This window comes from Crocodylus porosus, unplaced genomic scaffold (assembly GCF_001723895.1).
Source record: "Crocodylus porosus isolate Cpor-Errol unplaced genomic scaffold, CroPor_comp1, whole genome shotgun sequence".
In the NCBI taxonomy this organism is placed as follows: Eukaryota; Metazoa; Chordata; order Crocodylia; family Crocodylidae; genus Crocodylus; species Crocodylus porosus.
Genome location: NW_017728918.1, coordinates 93,366,187 through 93,391,260, shown reverse-complemented (window position 1 = coordinate 93,391,260; position 25,074 = coordinate 93,366,187). Strand labels below are relative to the sequence as shown.

The window sequence follows — 25,074 nt, the reverse complement described above, 5'->3', positions numbered from 1 at the left end:
GGGGTTCCCAACATTTGAAATTAAAAGAAAAAGAAGCGGGCATCAATATGAATATTAATATTTAGAATTTAGAATCCTGGATATGCTCATGTGCATAGTTTTGTTTGGGGAGGGAGTTGTAAGCACCAATCCATCACTGCATCAATCAGACTGACTCAGTCCCATTTTGGCGGCCATTGTGTACAGCCTATGAAACTTTTTTTGAAGTGTTGCTGTTCTGAGGTCAATCAGCAGTGACAGCATTTTTTAATGGAATAATGATTTTTACTGATTGTGAAAATGCATGCTGGCACTGGAATAAACCTCGGGGGGCGCCATGGCGCCCACAGGCACTGTGTTGGGAACCACTGACCTAGAGATCCCAGCCTATGGAACACAATGCAATTGGCAACTTCTCTGATGTTCAACAGGGAAATACTTCTATAACCATCAACAATCACTTCTATTCCCCTTGTTTTGTATAATTATACAAAACAAGCACCTTTGAAATTTTGTGGTACCACTTCCTCTTTCCAACAGAGCAGTATAACTTCATGGAGTACTCTTCAAGTACTCTGTTGTTGGCACATTTGTAGATTTCAGCAAGCAAACAGTCACTGCTGGATGCCTTGTTCCCCAGGGTCAATTTAATGGCTTTCTGCAAATCTTCTAATGTAGGCTCGTTGTCCAAAACCATCATAACTTTGAATTGTGGTAATCCTTTGAGTTTTTTGTTTGATTTCAGTCTCAGAATTCCACAGTATTCAGTCCAGTCCTGATGTTGTTTTTGTTTATCAGTGATGCCATTTCCATTTAAGTCTTTCAGTGGAACTGTTTTCTAAATAACTGGACCAATCTCATTTGAAACCTCGGTAAATTCTGTGGCTATCAGCTGCTTTCCAAAATTCATTGCAGAGTTTCAGCCAAAAATTTTCAGCATGCTTTCCAACCTCCTTTTGCATTTCACTTTGAGCCTTTCTCAGATTTTCCAGGGTGATGGTATTGGGCGATTTACTGTAGATGATTAGTGCTTTTTGTTGTCAACTAGTGGCAGAAGGGTTGGAGAGTTCTCTTCAAATCAGTCTGTATTTTTCTTGCATTTTTTGCCAAATGCTGTTACAGCAGTATTGTATATGTTAATTGTTAAGCTTTTCCCCAAAAAGGAATTTGTTGATAACTATTTCTGACTTTATCATTGGTAGTAGACGAAACAATTCAGTAGCAGAGTAAGCAACTTACATGTCACATAATACATTGATTTTTTTCTGGTCATTTGCATATCAGGCTTATCAGTAATGAATTAAAAAGGACTTCCTGGTAACGCAAATGGATAAACATACCACAATTCTTAAAACTGTCCATCACTCTTAGTTTGAAGGAGGGATGGGGCTGACCTCAGAGTTTGATTAGTCTGTTAGCGAGGAACTAAACAGCTCCACCTGAGAATACTGAATAATCAACTTATTTCTTTGTCAGGTTAATTCTTGTATCAAAGAAAACCGTAAAATCAGCTAACCTTCACTTTCAGAGTTCCAGCTGAAACAATGCTTCTGACACAGTGTTTGTAAATCAGAGGTGTTAACATGTGTGAAATGGTATACATCTACTGTAAAATGAGCTGATTTTTATAGGCCATAAACAGATGTTCAAGATTTTTCAGTGATGTGGGAAAGACACTGCTTTTACACATATATCTAACAGCAGTAGGATTGAAATTACTCCCAGTCAGTCATTTTGTAAATTAAGTAGGAGCTGGAGGAGTAAAGAATCTCTTCAATATAACTTAGTTCATTTAAAAATAGTTTGTTTAATTCAGTACAAATATAATTAATCAAATATAAAAGAAGGTTATTGATAAATATATATATATCCTTGTATAAATTAAACAGGATTTGACACCAAATATTTTTAAAAAACTATATAAAGATATTTAGCTGAGTCTTGTTTTAAGATAAGAGCTCTTTCTCACAGGTGGAAATTAGGGCTCATGGAAATTAATAGGACTTTTGACATCGACCTACATTAGGGTTGAGTTGTTTTTATTCTCCAGAGTTGCAGGTCATAGTTCCTAAGAACATGAGGGTGTTTTCTTTTCAGTGACCAAATAAAAATGCTATCAAAATACCACTTCATTTGTTTGGAAAAAAATAACATATGCCAGGTTGTATGCTTAGTAGAGTGTAACTGTCTCTTAAGGTAATTATTACTGACTGGTAAATTAATTTTATTATTTTTCTTCCCTTGTTTAGATGGTTTTTTGGCTCGATCAAACGAGCAGATGCAGAGAAACAACTGCTTTACCCTGGAAACCAGAAAGGAGCCTTCCTAATTCGAGAAAGTGAAAGTTTAAAAGGAGAATTCTCACTTTCAGGTATTAGTTTTCATCTGAAGAAATGTCTTAAGAGCTCCTCATTTAGCCTATTTTTTCCCTGTCTTCTCAAGTGATAAACTGTGTGAATGACAGTGGAATTAAAATCTGTAATAATCTCTTCTTCCCAGGAGATATATAAAAGAAAAGTTGGCAAGAACCAGTAGGCTCTACTAACTTTTTTATTTTATAACTCTTTATTTATGAATATGCGCAAAATAGAAATTAACTTTTTTGTACTTATTGTTTTTCATTTTTTCCAGCTGCCTTGAAATTGAACTGTTTTCATAATTAAAAACCACAAGGATATTACATTTGTAGACTAATCACTGATGGGTACACACAGTGAAAATTAAACACATGTTGGCAGATCTAAGTGGGTTATGAAAACAGAAGAACTTCTGTTACAATATGTCCTTGGAATTTATATTGATCTTTTATGACAGAGGATTGCATAGCTACAATTAGAAACATGTGATCAGATTTCAGCAAAAAAGTTAGTTTAATCTCTGTTAGTGGGTTTGTTTCTTTGTTCACTCAAAGTCCATTATTCTGGCTTCAAAACATAGAACTGGCTTCATGATAAAACTCTTACATAAAAGACTGGACTACCAGAAAGGGAACAGAATGTTTTACATGCACACAGGCACACACATGTGCACACACATTTTGTTCTGAAAGATACTAGTCCTAATGGGTATCATTATTCCATGATGGATTTTGCCTGCCACAAGTCAGACATTGCTCACAAACAGTCTAGTGATTCTTTGGGGGTTTTTTTGCTTTGGGATTGTTGCCAATACTTCATTACTTCAGTAAAGCATTTTGTTGTTACTGGAGTGTATTACAGCATAAGTTGAGGAACAAGACGGTAGGCTAATTTCACTGTGACACCATGGAAACTTCATCCACGAGTGTTAGCCTGCTGACAGGATACAGGATGATCAAGGTGGGGGTGATCACCTTCCCATAGTTGGAGAAGATCTTGTGGGGGGAAAACCTAGAGAGGCTGAATATCTACAAGTCAGCAGGACTGGATGAACTACACCAGAGACTGCTAAAATTGGCCATCGATATCAGCCTCAAAAATCTCTATAGGTGCACCCCTAGTGACCACTTTTCCCCATAACATAATATCTTCTGCAAGCTTGGCCAGCACGCTTTCCACATCCTCATCTAAATCATAGATAAAGATGTTGAACAGCATGGGGTCAAGAACTGAATCCTGTGGGACACCACTGGCTACCTCCTGCCAAGACGATACAGACCCATCCAATAACATGCTTTGGGTTTGATCCCTTAGCCATTTCCCAATCCACCTGACCATGCACTCTGCCAGCCAACAATCCCTACCCCCCACCTTTTATTTTATAACAGCATCATTGGGGACCATATAAAAGGTCTTTTTAAAATCCAAGTATATGACATCAACTGCATCTCCCACATCTAAGTGGTTCATTATTTGATCATAGAAGAAGACAAGATTGGTCAGACATGACCTGCCCACAACAAAACCACATTTGCTATCCTTCAGCATCCTGCCTTCTGCTAGTTTCTCATAAATGGACTTCTTGATAATTTTTCAAAAATTTTACCCAGCATGGAGGTCAAACGGATAGGCCTATAGTTTCCCAATCCTCCTTCTTTCCCTTCTTAAAAATTGGCACCGTGTTGACTCTTTTCCAGTTTTCTGGGACCTCTCCTAAGCACCATGAGCCTTCAAATACCTTTGCCAATGGTCCTGCAATGACTCTATTCAATTCCCTCAGCACTCTCAGATGTAGTCCATCCAGTTCAGTTAACTTTTCTTCCTTTCCCCCAATAAAAAATACTTTTATGATTAATATGATCTAAGAGACTGTCAAAAAGTGTTTTTATCCTCTATAAAAAAACTCTCTAGCTGAATGAAAAAAGGAATAAGGAATATAGTTAAACAGGGGCCTTATTTAATGCTTTGTATCTAAACTATTATCAGGTTTTTGTCTTCCTCTGTATCTTTATAAAAGCATTAAAAAATGTAATGGTGGCTGTTTGCCATGAGAGCAAGCAGGTTGTGGTATCTGTGTGTGTGACACTTAAAATTGTGTTTAATTGTATAAAGTTGTATAATGACAGGGTTATGTTAATCTCTTTAGCTCCCTGGCCCAAGCATTGCATATGAAGTAACTAATAATCAAAAACCTGTGAAAAAGGTTTCTTTCCAAGCCCCCACGATTAAAAAAATAAGAGTTCCCTGCTAATTCCTCACCAATGCATGTAAAATATAAGGGACTCAAAAATAGATGAATATTCTAATGGTCTTTATTGGAAATGGAAATGAAAGGTTCATTTTAAAAGATGAGCATTTTTAAAGATGTCACTGTGGAAAGAAATCATATTTCATAAATGGCAAATAAGAATTAGAATTAAAAGCAGTTAAACTAGGAACACATCAAACTGTAGATAGGCCAGTGGGCTGCATTGTTATCAATTAAACTGGCTGACATTTTTAAAACATATATTTCCATTAAAAAAATGTACATATTGTAGGAGAAACTTTTATGTTGATATCTCCATCATCTGGTGTAAAACGTATTAAATTTTAAACATGTTGGTGCCATTTTAGGCATCGTCTCTTTTTAATTAAAAGCTATAATTTAGATGTGTTCAATTTAATTGAATGTCATTGCCAATAATAGCAGGATTCTCTTCCTTTTTTTTCTTCCCTGGGATAATGGCATCTAAAAGATAGATTGTATTTAATGGCAATGTAATCTTGTTCTTTGAAAAAAAAAGAAACCAACCAGATATATTATTACCATGTATTATTTTATACATAAAATTAAAACACAGATTTATTTGTTATCAAACCTTCAATGAAAGAAGCCCTACCTTTCTTCAGTAAATTGCATGGATATAGGGTATTCAGGATGCTTAATGCTTATCTGCCTTCAGGTTTCAGTGTAAAGATCACCCTGTCCCTTTCCATAGGGATAAGCATGTGCTAGTGAAGGGGTAGGCAAAATATGGCCTGTGGGATGATATGGCTCATGGAAGCTCTTTATCTGGCCTGTGGAGGGTCCCTCAGTCTCACCTGGCCTAGGTAGTGTTTGGCTGTGGCATGTTCTGCCACACCCTGGCACGCAGCAGGGCTGGGGCAGCTCCGCAGCTGAACTGCCTTTCTAGGCAGCCCAGGCAGCAGTGGCTCCTTCCAGATGCTACTGCCACTGGCCCAGGTCCCACGGTACTGGTGGTAACCCGTGTGCACAGTCCTGACCTGGCCCGCCTCGTGCCTACTCCAGACTTACCTGTGCTGGGCAGCAGTGGTGGCCAGGCAGAAACTGATGCTCAGCACCGGGGAAAAGTGGTCCCTCCCCCTCGCCAATGCTGGACCCTTCCAGCTGCAGCCACCCAGAGCCTGCACTGGGCTGTCCTGTATCTCTGCCACTGTCACTACCAGCTCCAGGCTGCCCAGTGGGGCAGTGGTGAGAGCACAGAGCCAGACACAGGGCAGCCTGGGTGCAGGTTCTTGGTGGCTGCGTTAGGAAGAGCCTGGCAGCATTGTGGGGGAGGGGATTCTTTTCCTCCATGCTGAGCAACTGTTTCTTCCCTGCCCCTGCCACTGCCACTGCCACTGCCACTGCCATTGTCTAGTGCAGGTGGGTCTGGAGTAGTTGTAGGGTGGGCTGGGTTAGGGCTATGTGCGCAGGTCCCCACTGGTACCGTGGAGTTGGGGCCAGTAGCAGCAGCATCTGAAAGGAGCCACCACTGCCTGGGCTACTTAGAAAGGTAGACACCCCAGCCCCTCTGTGTGCCCACAGGTGGCAGGAAGTGCCATAGGCAGGTGATGCAGTACAAGTGTGGGGCGGGCTGTGTGCATGGATTCTGGCTGGTCTCCAATTGGGGTGAGTCCAGAGTGGATGTGGGGTGGGGCTGGGGCTGCGTGCTCATGGTGGTGGTGGGGAGGTGCTGCAGGGCATGTAGGCTCCAGGCTTTTACTGGATGGGTGCTGACTAGCTCAGGGGGGCATATGCAGAGGGCTCCCATGCATACCCCACCAAACCCATAAACCCTCCCCTGAAAACCCCACAACCACGTCCTTCCCCACACACAATCACACACCCCACAAACACTGCACTCAACCACACCCTCCTCCCCCCCAAACTCCACCCCCTTCCCTACATGCACCCCCCACACCCACACACCCACCCACACCCACACACCTCTGAGGGAAGTCCTGCTCACTGCTATGTGCACACACCCCACCACACACATGTACTCTCCCCGCACCCCACCGCGTAAGCCCCACTCTTCTGTTTAGGAAGGTTTGCAAAGAAATGTAAAAGATAGCTGCAGACAGTGGACACTAATGGGGAGGGAGTTATATGAAAGAGAAGCTAGGAAAAAATTACCCAACAATTTTCAAATCTGTCCCCTTGTCAAGCTGTACATCTATCTGACAGGCTTAAGGACTGTCATGGCAAGGGCTTAAGGATTGCACCTTTGGCTCAAAGGCGGTCTTGTGTTCTGTGTATGCCCAGTTCTTAGCACAATACCTCCAACCTATTTGGGGGCTTTAAAATAACAACTGCTTGTCATACATCAGGCTAATCTCCCCCACACTGTTGATTGCCTCTGGACCCAGTGAAACTTAAGTAATGCATAGAACAGCTGTTTGCAGATTTTGTAGACACAGAGCATCCATGCAGTAATGCACATGTAGACAGCTGACTGGAGGCAAATCTGCTCCCAGTCAGCCGGCCACCATAGAGCGGGAGATTGCTCTCTGCCCCTGGGAGCTGTCTGATGCCAGGGCAGGCTCTACCACTGCACCCTGGGCAGGAACAATGTGCCAGCAGCAGGGAACTCCCAGCCATCAGTGACTGGTGCCTCCTGAATTGGGAAGGCACTTACCCCCCCAGTGGCCAGTCAGCAACTGGGGGGTGTCCCTCCACTGCCGATCGCACTGACTGGGGTGGGGAGGGGTCACCTGCAGCCAATCATGCTGATGAGGAAGTGCCAGTGGTGTGCCGCTGGCACTTCTGGGCTCATGCAATCGGCTGTGGGGGAACTCATCTCTTCCTAGTCAGCATGATTGGCCATGAGGGAACTATGAAGATCACTTCTCCTGGCACCCTTTCTCCCTGGCCAGCACTCTCAGGGGGAGCACCAGCACTCTTGCCCACCCCCCTGGCCATCGCCTAAGCAGGGAATGCTGCTGTCAGGGGGTGCACCAGTGCTCTCAGGGGGTGCATGTACACCCCTGTGCATCTCCTACACATCACCACCGCTCCCAGCCCCTGCTGAGAAATTGCAGGGCCCTGGGCTGGGAGATAAAGATCTCCCAGCCCAAGTCCCATGGTTGGGTGATCAGGGCTGGGAGATCCTTCAACAGATCTGCAGTCACAGGACCGGGGCTGGGAGATTTTTCTCTCCCAGTGGAGCTGGCACTGGGAGAGAAGAATCTCTCAGGCTGAGTTCCACAACCATGGGGACTTGGGCTGTGAGATAAAAAATTCCCAGCCCAGGCCCTGAAATCATGGTGTGGAGGATGGGAGCTCCCTGCTGCCAGGCCAGTGGGACATTGTCCTCATCTGGGCTCCAGTGGTGGAGCCTGCCATGGCAGCAGGCAGCTCCTAAGGGTAGGGAACAATGTACCTGAAGATATCTTTCTCCTGGCCCCTGAGCTAGCACCCAGGGGGAGCCTGGAGCTCCTTCTGGTTGCTGCAGGGGCCTGTTGCAGAGCTGCAGGAGTGGGAGTAGTCTGTAGCTAGGGCCAGCAAATCTGCTCCCAGGTCCCTGCATATGTAGACTTGTACACAGGAGAGTTTACTTGAGAGTAAACTGCTCACGGATTAAGATTGCATGTAGATGTGTCTACTTGGTGCGTCTACATGAGACACTTTGCTGTGAAGTAGCATAGTTTACTCTGCTATAAGTATGTTCATCTACACAGGTACATGCTTACTGTGCAGTAAACATTGCTAATTATGAGTAAATTTTCTACCTGCAAATGTAAGTAGCAAATTTACTCATGAGTAGTTACTGTGCAGTAATGCATGTGTAGATACCTGACCAGGAGCAAATCTGCTCCCAGTCAGCCAACAACCAGAGGGCAGGAGATTGCTCCCTGACTCCAGGAGCTGCCTGCTGCTGAGGTGGGCTCCACCACTGGAGCCTGGGTGGGGACTATGTCCCTTTTTCTAGCAGCAGGGAGCTCCAAGCCCCCCACTCCAACATTGTGATCAGGGAGCAGGGGCTGGGAGATTCTTATATCCCAGTGCCATCTTCATGACAGTGGGGCCAGCACTAAGAGATCCGTAACAAGCTCCCCAGCCTGTTCCCCACCCAGCTCTGCACTTGTGGAGCTGAGCAGGGAACAGGCTCTCTAGCCCTTGCCCTGAGATCATGGAGCAGGGGCTGGAAACTGTCCCAGTTAGGGGAATGCCCCAGCCCTGTGCCTCAATCAGGTGATTAAGGCACGGGGTTTGGGAAGAGCTGCAGGGGTGGGGAATGTCTGAGCCCATTGCCCCATCCTCTGGTGGAGCACCTAGTAGCAAGCCTCCGGCTGGGTGGGCAATCCCTGCCCAGCTGGGGGCTCACTGCTAGCTGCCCCACGAGTGGATTGGGACAGGGGCTGGGACCTGCCCCTCTGTAGCTCTTTCCAAGTCTCCTGCCCAGATCAGGGAGCTGGGACTAGGAGCTACCTGCTTCTGGGTCAGGGGGACATTGTCTTTGCCCCAGCAGGAGGCATCCCCTTGGGGCAGGGAGCAATGTCCCAGCCCTGGCCAGAAGATGGTAAGGGGTGTTTGATGTGGACAATATTCAATTCAGATTCATCCTGATTCAGGGAACAGTGGTTCAATTTGCTGATTTGGATCACTGTCCTGATACAATTCAGCTGAATCTGAATCAGAAGATTCAATTCTGATTTGGAGAATCAGCGATTCAGCCATAGACACAGCTTTATATATATTTTTTAACATACCTTGAGGTACCAGGTGCAGCTCATGAACACTGAGATGATGGGGCAGATAGAGCATTCCACAGGAGTGTGGGGCCCCCCCTGCATGCTCAGCGATGGACCCCCCCCACACATCTCTCCAGCTCAGCAATCAGCCACGTGAGGGCCCTGAGTACCACCCCCAGACCCAAGAGGCAGCAGTTTCTGAGCCAGGGGGGGAAGGCAGGGTGAGGGGGAGTCCCCTGGGCCCTCCACGGTGGACCTGGAAGTGGATTGGAAGTACGCTCCATCTGCCCCACCATCTCAGCAGTTATGAGCTGTGCCTGGTACCTTGAGGTATGTAGAAAAAACATATAAAGCTGTGTCTATTGCTGAATCATTGAATCTTTCCAAATTGAATCAGAGGCTTCTGGTTTGATTTGGAGAGATTAATGGGTCTCCTGATTTGATTTGGTTTTGGAGATCTGGTCGCTGAACAGGGCCGAATCTCCTCCGAATTGAATAGAGACCAAAGCTTCACACAGCCCTTGGAGATAGTTGCCTCTTGGCCCAGTGCTGCCTGCCAGCCCTTGGGCTAGCACTTAGGGGGAGCCTAGACCTCTCCTTGGTGGTGATAGGGGCCCATTGCAGGACCACACAAAGTGGAAGCAGTTTGCTGCGAGGAGCAGCATATCTACTCCCACATCCCTGCACATGTAGACGCATGCCTGGCAGTGTTTACTTGTAAGTACTTTACTCACAGGTCAACTGATCCCAAATCGAATGTAAGTGTAGACAACATCCATTGTTTCCTCTTTTAGATATGGGAAAGTACATCTCGGATCACTCTCATAACTTCAAAGATCCTTCTACCTCGTACTGTGCACGCTTGATCTTCATGTATTATCTTCTGGAGGTTTTTCCTCATTTTCAAAGCCATTGTCTAGGCTTTTAAGTTATATTAAATGGGATATAATTGGTTTCTAGTTTTTCAGGGTTTTTTTCTCCTCTTTTGTAAAAGGTAAGATCACAATGCCTCTTGTAACATATTTCCCCTCCCCTCCTGTTTCTGCTATTTCTTTAAAAACTTTCACTATCTAGGGTCACCATATTTCCAGTTCCAAAAAAGAAGATGCCAGTCACACGTGTGTGTGTGTGTGTGTGTGTGTGTGTGTGTGTGTGGAGGGGGTGGAGGGTTATATGATTATGAGGGGCAGTGCTACTGCAAGAGGAATAGATAGAAAAAGGCAGGTGCTAGGACCATAGGGGTGCCTTCTGTGCTGTGGCAGAGAAACTAAACTGAAATTGGTAGGTGCTAGGACCCTTAGGACATCACCACCACCACCAGGCAGCCATAGGTTTTTAAGCATTCCTCCACTTCCTTTAAGCTTATCTTTTCTTCCATCTTCTTTGCTTCCTCTTCTACTTTCTCTTCAGTCTTTTCAGCAAAACATTCATCTTCTTTCTGTTTATTTTCTTCTTCTGATATAACTTCATAAGATCTTCTCTTTGCCTCCAATACCTCCTACTTTTCCACCAGGGTACCACCTTCTTGCTGCACTGATTTTAGCTCTCCTTTCACTGTCTTCACTCTAGTCAAAAAATATCAGGACCACTCTGTTTTCTCCTCCCTGGGTGCTTGTGCAAAGAACATTTTATCTCTCATCTTTCTTTTCATTTTTTATCTCTTGTCTGGTTTTTTCTAGTTCTTGTCATACCTGTCTTCCTTCTGTAGCTTCCTTTAGAAGCTCCTGCATCTTTATTTGTAGCTCTTTCAGCTCTTTTGTTCTTTTCCCCACAGTTCTTCGATCTTCCTTCCTGAAGAATTCTCCTGTCCTCTTTTTCACCATCATCCGGCATCCTCTGGTACTCTTAATATATTTCTTCAGTGTTCTCCACCCCTCATACTATCTTGTGTATGCTTGACATATCTCTTCATCTTGTAGCAATCATACATTAAATGTCCACACTTCCATTCATCTTATGGGGCTCTTAGCAAGACTCAGTTCTGCCTTCAGTATCCGCTGATCACTAAATGCCACAATTATATTTCCTTTCTTCCTTATCTCTATTTCTTTTGATACAAACACAAAATCAATTTTTGATTGTTTCCTCCTACTGTTGTCAGTTCTAGTGAAAACTTTCTTCCCTGCCCACACATCTCTTAGTGACTCTTACTATTTGGATGAACTCTCTAAAGTTCTACCTCTTCCTTCTCCTGTTCTGACACCCGCTTCTATTATGTGATTGAAGTTCCCCACCATTATCTGCAGTTTCCGTCTGACTACATAAACTACACCTGAAATCTATGTGCTGTAGGAGCAGGACACCTCAGTGGTATCCTTAGATTATACATTATCTATAGAACTCTATGTCTATGGTATAACTAACTTGTGGACATTTTGGGACACACACACACACACTGAAAGTATATTTACTTTTTGACCCTTATGTTTTTATCTTTATTCACAATGACATAGACAGATATAGATAACATAGGTAACAGAGCTCTTTAAAAAATATATATTCCAGGGCAGATACAAAAAACCCTTATGTTTTCAATAGCATCTATACGCCCTCTGATGGTATTCAGTGGAAAACACATGCTACAGTAGAAAGAAAAAATCTATTTAATAGAATGTGACACTGCTTAAGGAAGTGCATGGGAGATATTTTATTTCAATTAAAACTGAATGAATGATGAAGAAAACTATATTACATGATATCCTTGGTAATTATATGTAACCAATATTTTCTATAAATTAAGTTACATGCCATATGCAGCTGAAGAATTCCTGCAATTGATAGTACTATAAATGCAAAGATTATTATTTTGGCACATTAAGTTAATGAACAATGTCAACTGACAATGTTTTTAATTGTTCTAATACTTCAAGAATGTATATATCTAAAGATATATCTATATCTATAGCTATATCTATCTCATGTGTGCCTATATATATATCCCTCCCCCCCATTTCTGCTCTACCAATCCTTATTACATTCTCAGAATGAAAAGTGGGGACACTACTCATCTCAGGAGACAGGCAGTAGAGGGAGATTTTGGTAAGGGATAACAGAAGGTGACCAGGAAGTGAGAAGACAAAAGGAACATTTTCTTTTCTTTCCTGTTCCCTCCCCCTTTAGGAATGGAAAAAATAGGAGACATTTTCAAGAAATCCATTATGTTTTTTGTCCATCACCTCGTGATTGTTACGTCTGTCCTAATCCTACCCTTTCCTTTTCAAATCTGGTTCTAGTCCCCTTTCCCATTATGGTCTTCCTGGATGCCCAGCAGTGGTTGATCCATACTCCCCTTTCACAGTTGGCTCTCTAGTTCTTCCCTTGCACTCAACCTACCCTGACAACCTGCACAGACTGCTTCATCTCCCTCTGATCCATCCCCTAGCATCTCAGGAATACTGACACATACAACTACTTTTAAATTTCCCTTCTTTTTATTTTATAGCTCCACTATGTGGGACCACTCTATCAGGTCTGAAGACTGTTCCTGCTGAAAACTTCAGTCCCAAGCTCTCCAGGCTCAGAAAAACTATCCTTAGGCTCAGACTCTTCCTTCTCATAGGAAAACTCCATGTTTCTCCTGATCTAAAAATTCTCTCTGTCTGAACCTCATACTTGTTGCTGTAATTGTAAAGTCTAGACAGCAAATAAAAATAGAGGGCACAGGAGCACCTTCTTACATATCTCTACACTCTGATTTAGTCCCACAGGCCTTTGTCTCTTGATCTGTAACTCTTCCTTCTAGCTCACAACAAATGTGTTAAAAGTTGTAGGTCTTTGTGAATACTCGAAAGAATCTTGTTTTCCTTGCTAGATGTGTCCTCCCTCTGACACCTAAAACCTATCTGTTGTAGGACCAGGATACCTCAGTGGCAGCCACATTATCTACAGAACCCTGTCTATGGTATAACTAACTTGTGGAAGTCCATTAGCTCCTACACACATGCAGGGATCCTGCTCCAATAAGTTGGAAATCCAGTGCATTGGAGTAGATGCGATTAATCAAATCTGCTGGAGCATGGAAATTGATGCGTTTTGGCAGCCTCACCTGTCACGTGTATCAGCATCACTGTGTGTCTTTGTGCTGACAAAATGGTGATGGTGCACTTTGAAATAAAACATGTCCAATGAGCTTTAGCTCAAAGTACACCACCACCATTTGGTAGCCTGGAGACGTGCTGTGATGCTGATACAGTGATGCATAGGCGCTTTTAATTAGCACAGCTCACTAATTAAAGTGCACATGTAAAAATACTCTAATATATAATGGGACATCCCCCTCATGCTCTCTGAGGAGTTATTCTTTGATTTAGCCTTTGAAAAATTATGTTTTGTCTCACTCATTGTAAGTCCCATTAAATGTGCAGATCAATATTGTTAACCTATCCATACCAATTCTGAATCCTTGCAGCTCCCCCAGGTCTGTGTATAAAGAGAGTGCCTAACCTGTGCAACAGGGGAAACAAGTAGCAACATAGCTGTAACTTTCCCTGAACTGGAGACTGGGGGGACAGTGTATGTTCCTTTCCCCCGACCTTGTTCCTACAAGTATAAGACTACATATGTGCCACATTTTGTCTCATCTGCTCCTTGAGCCATTACCTTGAGAGGATTCTTTGCATGGTTGTAGAAATGCAGCCATGGTTCCAGAGGTAATTGATATTACCACCTCCATAATTATCTTCCATCCTTGGACCTCATGATCATAACCTGACCCTGAGAAATTTACTGAAATAGAGTGGAATGTGTGAAGCTCCCATGCAAAGGATTTTTGCAAGGCAAATTATTTAATAAATTTCATAGATTTTCATAGATATTCGGGCTGGAAGGGACCCTGGAGGATCATTGAGTCCAGCCCCCTGCCCCAGGGGCAGGAAGTCAGCAGAGTTCATAGGATCCCAGCAAGATAAGCATCAAAATGTGTCTTGAAGGCGTTCAAAGTGAGTGTTTGAACTGCCTCTGGTGGGAGTCTATTCCAGACCTTGGGGGCTCGGACAGTAAAGAAGTTCTTTCTTATGTCCATCCTGAATCAGTCGCAGCTGAGTTTGTGACTGTTTGATCTTGTCATCCCTTGGGGTGCTCTGGTGAACAAGCATTCCCCCAGATCCTGATGAGCACCCCTGATAAACTTAGAGGTGGCTACCAGATCACTCCTGAGCCTGCAGTTTTCTAGGCTGAAGAGTCCCATGGTTCTCAGCGTCTCATCATAAGGTCTATTTTCCTGAGCTTGGATCATGGATGTAGTTCTCTTCTGGACTCTCTTAAGCTTCTCCACATCCTTTTTGAATTGTGGAGGCCAAAACTGGATGCAGTACTCCAGCTGCGGCCTCACCAAGGCCACATAAAATGGGACAATGACGTCCCAGGATTTGCTTGAGAAGCATCTATGGATGCAAGCCAGCATTTTGCTCACTTTACTAGCCACAGCATCACATTGAAGGATCATGTTCATCTTGTGGTCAGTCATGACCCCCAAGTCCCTTTCATCTGTAGTGCTAGCCAGCGTAGCACTGCCGAGCCTATAAGGATGCTGCAGGTTTTTCCTCCCAAGGTGGAGTACCTTGCATTTTTTGGTGTTAGACACCATCAGGTTCTCATCCGCCCATTTCCTGAGCCTGTGATCACTCTCCTGTCCTCAGGTGTGGATGCTTTACCCCAGAGTTTGGTGTTGTTGGCAAACTTGGCCAGTCCGCTTCTGACACCAATGCCCACAACACTGATGAAGATGTTAAACAGTATAGGCCCTAGAACAGAGCCTTGTGGGACCCCACTGGTCACAGCGCACCAAGACGATTGGCTTCCATCAACCACCACTCTCTGGGTCCTACCATGGAGCCAATTCCCCAGCCAGCGAATCGTGGTGAGGTTGAGGTTGCAGTTAGCCAGTTTTGCCAAGAGGTGAACATGGGATATCAGTTTGAAGGCTTTTTAAAAGTCAAGATATACGACATTGATCTCTTCCCCCTTGTCCAGGTGATAGGTCACCTGGTCATAAAAGGAAATGAGATTGCTCAAGTAAGACTTACCTGCAGCAAACCCATGATGTGTATCCCTCAGGATATTGCCATCATCTAGTCTGTTAATGATGGCCTCCAAGACTGAAAATGTGTGCTTCTCTGCATACAGAGTATAACCGATAATGTGTTTACAGATAGAATTGTAAACATTTATCTTTCAAAAGGAAAATACTATGCTATTATCAGCAGGATTTTTCACACATATTCAGCACTTGCAGGTCTTGATGATATCTGTGGGAGTTGCAGGTGCTCAGAACCTCACAGAATAAGTACATCTGGTATGTTTTAGTTCTCTTTTAAATCTCTGCCAGCCCAGAACTTGCTATTTGGAATGTCAGTACCAATGTATGGAATGTTAGTAAGATATTGTGCTGTTGAATGAGATAATCTTTATTGTCTTTTGTGACACAAGGGGCACATCTACACACTCATTAATGCACTTTTGCTGCTGCATATTAAATTTAGTACCTCTAATGTGAGGTACTAAATAAATGCACATTAAGCTGCCCTAATGCACAGTAGCAAAAGTGCATGCTATTTTAGTGACAGTGTGCAGTAGCCTATTTTTAGTGTGCATTAACGTATTAGCACAATTTTGGACATGACACAGTAATTCACAGTAAATTAGGCTACTTTGCATTAAAGTCCATGTGTGGACATGCCCAAGAAGTAGGAATTGCCCACAGAGAACCCCTTTCTGTATCTCTGGGCCAAATTCTGTAGGCCCGAATTTTCAAATTTGACTGGTTTCTAAATTCATATTTGGTTTCTAAATACTAAGAGCCGGATTTTGGGAGGGTGGTGTATGAGTGCTTGGCATCTGAAAAAATGAGGGCATTTTTATTTAGGTACTTCAATATCCATATAAGAGTTTAACTATAATTTCTTGGTTTGAAAACATGGCTAAAATCTATACCGCATGACTGTGTTATTGTGCAGTACTACTATACAGTACTACTGTACATATTTAGCACCTGGGAACTTAATATATCTTTATTTATTTATTTTATTTTTAGTTTTTGATGGAACAACTGTGAAACACTACAGGATCAGAACGATGGATGAGGGGATCTTTTTTTTAAGCAGAAGGAAGACTTTTAAAAACTTGAAAGATTTTGTTGATTACTATCGTAGGAATGGTGATGGACTCTGTGTAACACTTGGGAACCCATGTATAAAGGTAAAGCTTGTTCTGAATTGTGAAAGAAATTTTTTGAACTAACCTTTTAGTTATCAGTCATAAGATATTAGGTTGCAAAATGGTGATGATCTGATTATTTTAGGAGGTCGTGGGTAGCAGCACTATTTCATTCTTGAAGCTGACACATTAATAACAAAAGAGTATTGCATTTTGGACAAATAATTGTGTAGCTAGAGGAGAAAATGTGCCAACTTGTGATTTATGAATAGCAGTGTGTAAACGTGTATTGAGATGAAATCGTCAAGTTCATGACTTTTGCTATCTATAAGTAATTATGGAGACAAAATCATCAAGTTCAAGCAGGCAATATTTCATTGTTCAAAAAACTTGCTGGGGGATTATTTCTTTTTTATGTAGGGGTATCTTCTTTGGAGCTAAAATAACCTTTTTTGTAATAAGATTTGAATTTTATAGTAAAACTATACATTCTGATACGTATTCTTCATCAAGCATGCATCGTGTAAATATTCACTCTTTATAACTGAAACTTCATTTGGAATGTGTATAACAAAGATTGACACATAATCCTGAAACAAAATATTTAGTATTTGTGTTGTTTCTTTTTTTCCTACCCCAGAAAGAAATTCCTACTCCTTTTGATTTGTCATACAAAACGGTGGATCAGTGGGAGATTGACCGAAAATCTCTGAAACTATTGAAAAAATTAGGCTCTGGCCAGTTTGGTGAGGTGTGGGAAGGACTATGGAATCACAGTACCCCAGTGGCTATCAAAACATTGAAACCAGGTATGTCAAGCATCACTCAGATTTGCTGACAACAGCACTTGTTATATTTTGCAAGTACTCTCTTAGAGAAAAACATTAATGCTTTAAGACTTGTGGAACTCATCTTTTTAAAGGTATGTAAAATGTGGCCCTTGTATCTTGAGATCCTTTGATGATCCCATGGCACTTTTCACTGAAGTTAGATAGGCTGTCTCCCCATGACTGATGCTTTTGGGTTTTTTGTTGTTTGTCTTCTCACACCACATGGAAAACCAAATAGCTGGTCTGTTTTATCATATTTTATCAGTAGCTGAAGAAATCAGTTTAGCTTTAATCTATAATCTGTAAAACTCTGTCTGCTAGTCCTCTATATTACTATAATATTTTATTGGTATAGAATCTGTAGTACATAAATCTTCCTGTTGCTGTTTAGAGTTATATAAAATAAAATGCCTGAGTCTAAATAATAATTGGAAATGCGATAGCAGTAGAAGTACTGGCATACTCTACTAATTGCTGATGTGTGTTCCTTGTACATCCTTTGTGAATAATGTAGCTTCTATTTGATTTTTTCTTTACATATTTAATTATTTTTAAATTTCTTTTACCTCATAAAGCAATAACATGTACCAGCAGATAGCATAAATCCCATAGGCACCCGAGTGATAACACCATCATATGATTCATTTAAAATTATTCAAAATGCTTTTGTTGTAACAGATTGGATTCAGGAAAATTCTTATTTTAAAAAACCTGTAATGCTTTCCTGAATAGAGGTAGACTTAACCATGTGCTTAAATGGTTTATTGACATTGAAACAATATTTGCAATATGCACAAAGTAACTGAAACAAACAAAAAAAGATGACTTCTTCCACTAGATTCTAAGTGAAGGAAAAGCTCATATATGGGGCTTCTTACAACATGGAAGCCCCATATATGAGGCTATGTGAGACATACTTACTTCATAGATACTGTTTGTTTCTGGCATTAATGATTTACTAGAATTAGGTCACCTGAGCTAAATCCTCTTAAGCATCTGACACAGCAGTTATACAGATTATTGAGAGGGAAAGAAGAGTATGCCCTGAACAGTGAAGCATAATTTTTAAACAACTGCATAAAATAAGAGAGCATTAAATAGAGGGTGTGAGGAAGGGAAGCAAATAAAATAGGTAGCCTCAAATTAATTATTGGCTTTTTACTATCTTTATTAAAACAACTTTTGATTATTAGGATCCTGGGAAAAGGATTAGCTTGTCTTCTCTTCCTCTTCCCCTTCCTTGCCCTATCAATTTCTGGATGAAATACAACAATTGCACGTCAAACTTTTTTTGTGGGTGGACAACCACACAGAGCATATAGCAGAGTTGTGTCCCAAAGTGGAAGGCTCTTTTTTTATCTTTATTTCCTTTCAATTTTCTTTTTGAAACATGTTTTATATATAAATTTGCTTCAGTTTAAGGAAACACCTTGAAACAAACATGAAAATGAAGGAAACCTTTTTGCTGGATGTCAAGCACGTGGTTTCATTCAGTTTACAATGTAGCTTGTTTTGACTCTGCTTAACTAGAAAAAGCTATTTTTTTAAGTTTCAGGTTCTTGTAAAATGATTTTATTTGATTTTTTTGGATTGGCCAATGAACCAAAAGTGTTTAATTATGTGGATCTTCCTAATGAAAACTTCAGTTCATCCCATTTTGTTTAATTATGTTTTTGCCTTCTCTCCTGAACTCCAGAATCTTTGGAAGACAATTTATAAAACAAAGTAGAGAAAGCTTACTTCCCTAAATGAGTGAGAGCATGGAGTCTGAAGGGAGGATAATGCCAGATTATCCCCCCTTTTTCCCCCTTTCTCTAACAGATGTTTGACAAGTTTAACAGATATTTCACTTCTCCCAGCACTCTACATTTAAAAGTGTGATTCCACTTTTGATTTTTCATCACTTCCGTAAGTCAAGAAATTCCTGCTGCATCCCTCGATCTTGCAAAAGGAAACATTGGGTAGAAAGATATTAAGGTTTAAAAGAAAGACTAATGATCTTGGATGTCCTGATCTTTAGGGTACTCAGCTTGATGCATAGTTGTACTGATTCTCAGAGGGTATCAGAGCCCTCAGTCCATCTTTTGAAATGTCAGAGCTCAGCATCTTTAACATCAGGGTCGAGGTATATTAGGTTGAACAGTGTAAATCAGTGGCAGTGTTGGGCTCCCAACAGAGAATCATAGAATCATATCATAGAATCATAGAAGTAGGGTTGGAAGGGACCTTGTAAATCTTCAAGTCCAACCCCCTGCCTGGGCAGGAGAAAAACTAAGCTCAAATGACTCCAGCCAGGTAGGCATCAAGCCTCTTCTTAAAGACCCCCAGGGTAGGAGCCAGCACCGCTTCCCTAGGAAGTTGGTTCCAGATCCTAGCCGCCCTAACTATGAAGTAGTTCTTATGGATGTCTAATCTAAACCTACTCTCCAACAACTTGTGGCCATTAATCCTTTTTATGCCAGGGGGTGCTAAGGGAAACAAAATCTCTCCCAAACCCTTCTGGTCTCCCCAGTGAGTTTATAGACAGTCACCAGGTCCCCCCTCAGCCTTCTCTTGTGAAGGCTGAACAGGTTCAAGTCCCACAGCCCCTAATGTTAACTGCCCAGTCATGGGATGAATCCCACCACGTTTCTGTAAGCCCTGTTATGTCTGGGTTTGAACTGGCTATTCTGAGGGAGAATTCCTCCTGTTTGTTCCCCATACTATGAGCATTGGTATATAGGCATTTAAGGCCTTGCATAGCTGCATGTGCCACCCCACAATTTGGGAGACTGTCTGGACCCGTTTTTTACCTGGGCACTCCTTGCATTTGTCATCTGTCTTGCTCGGGTGGTGTCTCCACGTCTTCCTGAGGCCCCCTGTTTTTTGTTTTTTTTAATTATTTTGATCTTAATCTCTCTCTGATTCTTTCTAAAATGGGGCTAATATTTTTCCAAACTCTTGTAAAGTGTTTGGAGATCTTCCTGTTGATAACTCTATGAAATAATGTCTCTGATGGTATAGGCAGACAAGGTTATTTGGGTAAATGCAATATCTTTTATTGGACCAACTAAATAGTTGGAAAAATTGTCCTCTTCAAGCTTTTGGGTACAAACACCCTTCTTTAAGCATATAGAGGGTCTGCTGGAGAACTGTATACTTTCCTGGATAGAATAGAAGCCAAACTAAAGATTATGATATTAAGACCCAAATCAGACGTTGTGTCTACCAAGCTGTTGTCATCTTTAACCTATTGTGTGGATGTGAAGCTTGGATTGCATATTGGAAACACCTGAACGCTTTGTACACCATAACCTTCAGTTATGTCCTCCATATTCAAGTGGAAGTACAGAAGAACTCCAATCCTCCATATAACTTGGAACTAATGCCAGCATTCTGGGACAGGCAAACAACAATGTTTCTATGGCACAAGCTTCATTGGACAGGATATGTCATAAGGATTTCTGACTAGCCGAAGTACCTGGCTTCGCATGGGTTGCAGTAATCAAATTTGAATCCTATCTTATTTCCCTGTACTAATAAGCTGTGTGTATGTGTTTAGTTTTGTACCCTATTTTACTTGTGTGATACGGCTTGACACTGTGAGCTTTTGGTCATACCAAAAACCTATAAAAGTTGAATATTTAAATGTATTGAACAACTGAATTGTGAGGTAGAATTATTTATTTACTTTGTAGGACTTTAGCATAGCACTGTGGATTTCACATCACATTTTTCTATCTCAGGATAGAAAAATGTTTGACGCTTTTTTATTCATGTAGAGCTTCAGGGTAGACAGTGTTGCATGTTTTGCCATCTGGTGTCAAGATTAAAAGGTTTTTGCCACTGCCAGACTCTGGAACAACCAACATAAAGTTGGCCATGAGAAAAGTATGGGCGTCGCAGGTTGAAGCCAACAACTTTGAGTGATTGTCCCTGTGACTTGTTGATACTCATGGCAAAACTGAGGCAGATCAGGAACTGGAGCTGTTTAAATTGAAATGGCAGGTCAGAAGGAATGATTGGAATGCGTGGAATGAAGACATCCTGTCCCACTGCATGGCCAGTCACGATGGTGGCTTCAATGACATCTGGCATGAGCTTTTTGACAATCAATCATGTTCCATTGCAGAGTGCTGGTGGGTCCAGATTCCTGAGAAGAATGGTGGGTGTACCAATCTTGAGCTCCAGATTGTGTGAAGGCACACCTGGCTGCTCGAGAGAACTGAGAAATTCTGTTGGGTAGTTGACTGCCTCATTGGCATCTGTGACAGTGTCATAGTTTTGCACATATGTCATGGCATCCTGAGTGTGCTCATACATGTAGCAAGGCACACCTGTGGAACTGGAAAGCAAGATGACCAACATTGGCAGCATCTCCATCATTGTTCATGGCATCCCTGAGGTGAACACAGTTTTCAACTCTGAGTTTCTTTTGGTTCGTTTGAATGAATCTCAACCTTTCTGCTTCAATTTTGCCATATTCATCCACAGCAAATTGGTGGAAGAGATCTTTGCATTGCAAGATGTGATTGAAACTTCTAGCTCACAGCATCTTCCTGTAGGCATAAAAGTCCATGGCAGAAATCTTCTTTTGAGTTGGCAGCCCCAGTGCTGGGTTTGTTTGTTGCACTTCAAAATGGTAGCCTTCATCACCCTGCCAGAAAATTAGTGGATACTGAAGTGCATCATCTGATCGGTGTGTCTCAGCAATTCTCTGGAGGGAGTTGTCCCCAAGTTGCAACACAATGTCTCAATTCCCATGTTGATCACCAGCCAGAATGACAGCCACTTCTGATGTTGTGGGTGCACTGAAGCACCACTCATACTCACCAGATGGAGTTTTGTTTGCATGAATGACAACATTACACTCTGGAGTTAACTTCTCCACGGCACACTTGAGACTGTGAATACAATTGTTCTCCTTGTGGAGCATGTCTTGCAACTGCAACACCACCTGCAGGTTGGTTTGAATGACATTGTTGCAATGCTATTCAGCCTGCTTTGTATTGTCACCTGTGAAGCAGATCTGCAGGAATTTGGGCTCTTCATTTGGGAATGGCATTAGTCTGCCAATCCTGCACTTTAAATGTGGGCATGTAGCCAGATTCTCCGATGTCTTTTGTGGTGCCAAAAGATGTCATTTGGAAGCATGAGCTGTATCTTCTAATGTTGCATCTAAAGTTGCTTCTAATGTTGCTTTGGATGTGCATCTGGAGTGCTGCCTGTCAAAAATGTATGAAGGGGCTGAGGAGGATCATTCATTTGGGGCAGTTGAACCTTGCCACTGTTGCAGCATATCCCTGGAGTTTCTCCTTTCCATCTCATTGCAAGGCAGTGGCTGCAAGAAGTCACCATTGAGCCAATTGCAAGTAATGGATTAGAACCGTAATCCAAGGCTGGATTGTAGAAGAAGGCAGAGTTTCCTTTTTCCTCCAGGGCCAGAGGAAATGGCATGGCTGTATCTACTGTACTGTAGGTGTTGCCCTGTTTTGCTAAGGAAACGGACTGAGCAGTTCTATTTGTCTTCCATTCTTATTTTCTATGATCGTATTGAAGGCAATGGAAAGATTCCCACTGACTTCACAATTGCACAATTCTAGTATTGATATCTTATAAGATATTTAATGTAGGAATACACTGTAGTAAACAACTTCTGCATTCAAAGATTGTAATGTGCTTTTCATAAGAGTTTGATTTTTTTAAAAGTAATATTTTATGGTAAAATGTGCTGCTTGCACTCTGGGACCTCTGCATCCCAACGTTTAAGCATGAAAATATTTAATTTTTCAGATATTTTATAATTAAAATAAGCACCATTAAATATTAATTTAAATATTTTTAAAATAAGAGGTTTTAATGATTCACATGGGGAATCCAGAGATTTGTTAATTTGTCTCCTAGAAATTAAAAACAATGCCAGTTCTACTTTGTACTATGCATCATGCTTTGTTTTTATTAAATATTTAATGGGTATCCAGTTTAGGCATGCATTCAATTCTAGACCCATTTGCAGTCAACTATAGCTTTATCCCACATGATAGTTTTTTTTTTCTAATCGAGGTCAGAACAAGTCAGTTTTATAGATTCATAGCATTTGCACTCCTGAAGGGACATTAGAGATATTAGATCACCCAGTCTGACTACCTGACTACCAAAGGCCATTAAATCTCATCTGGTAGCCCTTGCATTCAGCCATGCCTTTGGTACAACATTTGAAAAAGCTATCCCATCTTGATTTGAAGACATCAATTGATAGAAGGCTTTGCTTTTCTCCATATTGTAGTCCAATGGTTAAAAATTTATCTCTCTTCTTTTTGATAAGCCAGATTGAAGTTTTTAGGTCTCTTATTATAAGGTATATTCTCCCTTTCTGGAATTATTTTTACATATGTTAACAACATTTACTTACCTGGGACATTATTTCATAGTTTTTAGGGTCAGAAGGGACCTGAGCAGATCATCAAGCCTGACCACCTGCCATGGCAGGAAAGTGTACTGGGGTCAAATGACCCCAGCAAGGTGTACATTTGGCTCCAAGAAAAATATAAGTCCTAGAGAGATGCAGGCAGTGGTATTCATATACCATTTTCAAATCAATTGGAGCTGAACAAAACGTAAGGTTTCCAGTATGTTGTTAATGTTAATATTTCAGAAATGTTTTTCATACTATTTAGGAATATAGCCAAGCTTTTCAAATTTCCTGTAAACTGGAAAATGCCCCAGAAGTTATTTCAGAAATGTGGTGTTTCTAAAAGAAAACATTCTTGTTGGAGGTGTTCAAGAAAAGTTTGGATAGGCACTAGTTGGGGACAATCTAGCCATAGTAATGCCTATGTTCTGCTATGGGTATTTCCCATGCTTCTGGCTGCTGGTTGTCCCTTCTCCCTTTCTCTGCTATATACATCAGGGTGTTTTTAAGCCTTGCCATAGAGACTCGCTGTTGGCTGGAGACTCCCCACAGCCCCAGCCCAAGCTGGGACACTGGGTATTGGCTGGAGCCCCAGCCTTGTTGGCTTCAACTGGGGTATGTCAATGCTCCTGCTGGGACCAAAGCTTCCATTCAAGGTCAGGCTGATTGCCATCTTTGAGGTCAGGAAAGAATTTTATCCCATGATCAGATTGGTATGGACCATGGGGTTTTTTTTGCCTTCTTTTGTAGCTGGAGGCATGTACCCTGGACCTCTTGAGTGTACATTAACAAGATTTTATAGAAGCAGGACATTAACTGCTGTGGGTCCTCTACTTTACCTGTGGCAGGTTACGGTGTTAAGCCTGTGCTGTGTCAGGGTTGATGGCAGTCTAATGTAGAGTTTAGAATATGGTTGTATGGAAGGGTTTGGCTAGGGCTGATCCTGCCTCAGGCAGGGGGTCGGACCTTGGATGTCCCTTCCAGCTCTACTTTTCTATGACTCTGTCAGGTTCATAGTAGCAGTGAAAGTGACAAGAATGTCAGTATCAGTCAGCAGGTGCCAAGAGTCCCAATTCCTGTGGAACCAAGTAGACTACCCCAGGATGAGGACATCAGTGTTCAGTGCCATTGGGTCAGCTGGATTCCAATGTGTCCTCCTCAAGAACTGGGGAGCATGGGGAGACATTTTGCCCAACAGTCATGAAGCTTTGCACTTCCCACTCTTGGGACAGTCTGCATGGCCTGCTGTCCTAGAACCAGAAGCCCTAAAAGCTCTGGATTTATTAGTTCCTGTACATTGTGCATAATAAACAATTTTGGAGCTGTGAACCTTGGAAGATGAGAGCCCAGAGAAATTACACAGGTTTCTGTGGGAAAGGGATGAGTTGATACTTTTCAGAGAAAC

The 25,074-nt window shown here is 42.0% G+C and overlaps 1 protein-coding gene across 1 annotated transcript in view; it reads left to right on the top strand.

Moving 5' to 3' along the window:
- Window positions 1-25,074, top strand: part of FRK (fyn related Src family tyrosine kinase) — an 82,779-nt gene that overhangs the window by 39,384 nt on the left and 18,321 nt on the right. The window contains exons 2-4 of the mRNA XM_019537940.1: window positions 2,229-2,350; window positions 16,327-16,490; window positions 17,089-17,257. Of these exons, the coding sequence (XP_019393485.1) occupies window positions 2,229-2,350; window positions 16,327-16,490; window positions 17,089-17,257 (455 nt within the window). The remainder of the gene's footprint in view (window positions 1-2,228; window positions 2,351-16,326; window positions 16,491-17,088; window positions 17,258-25,074) is intronic.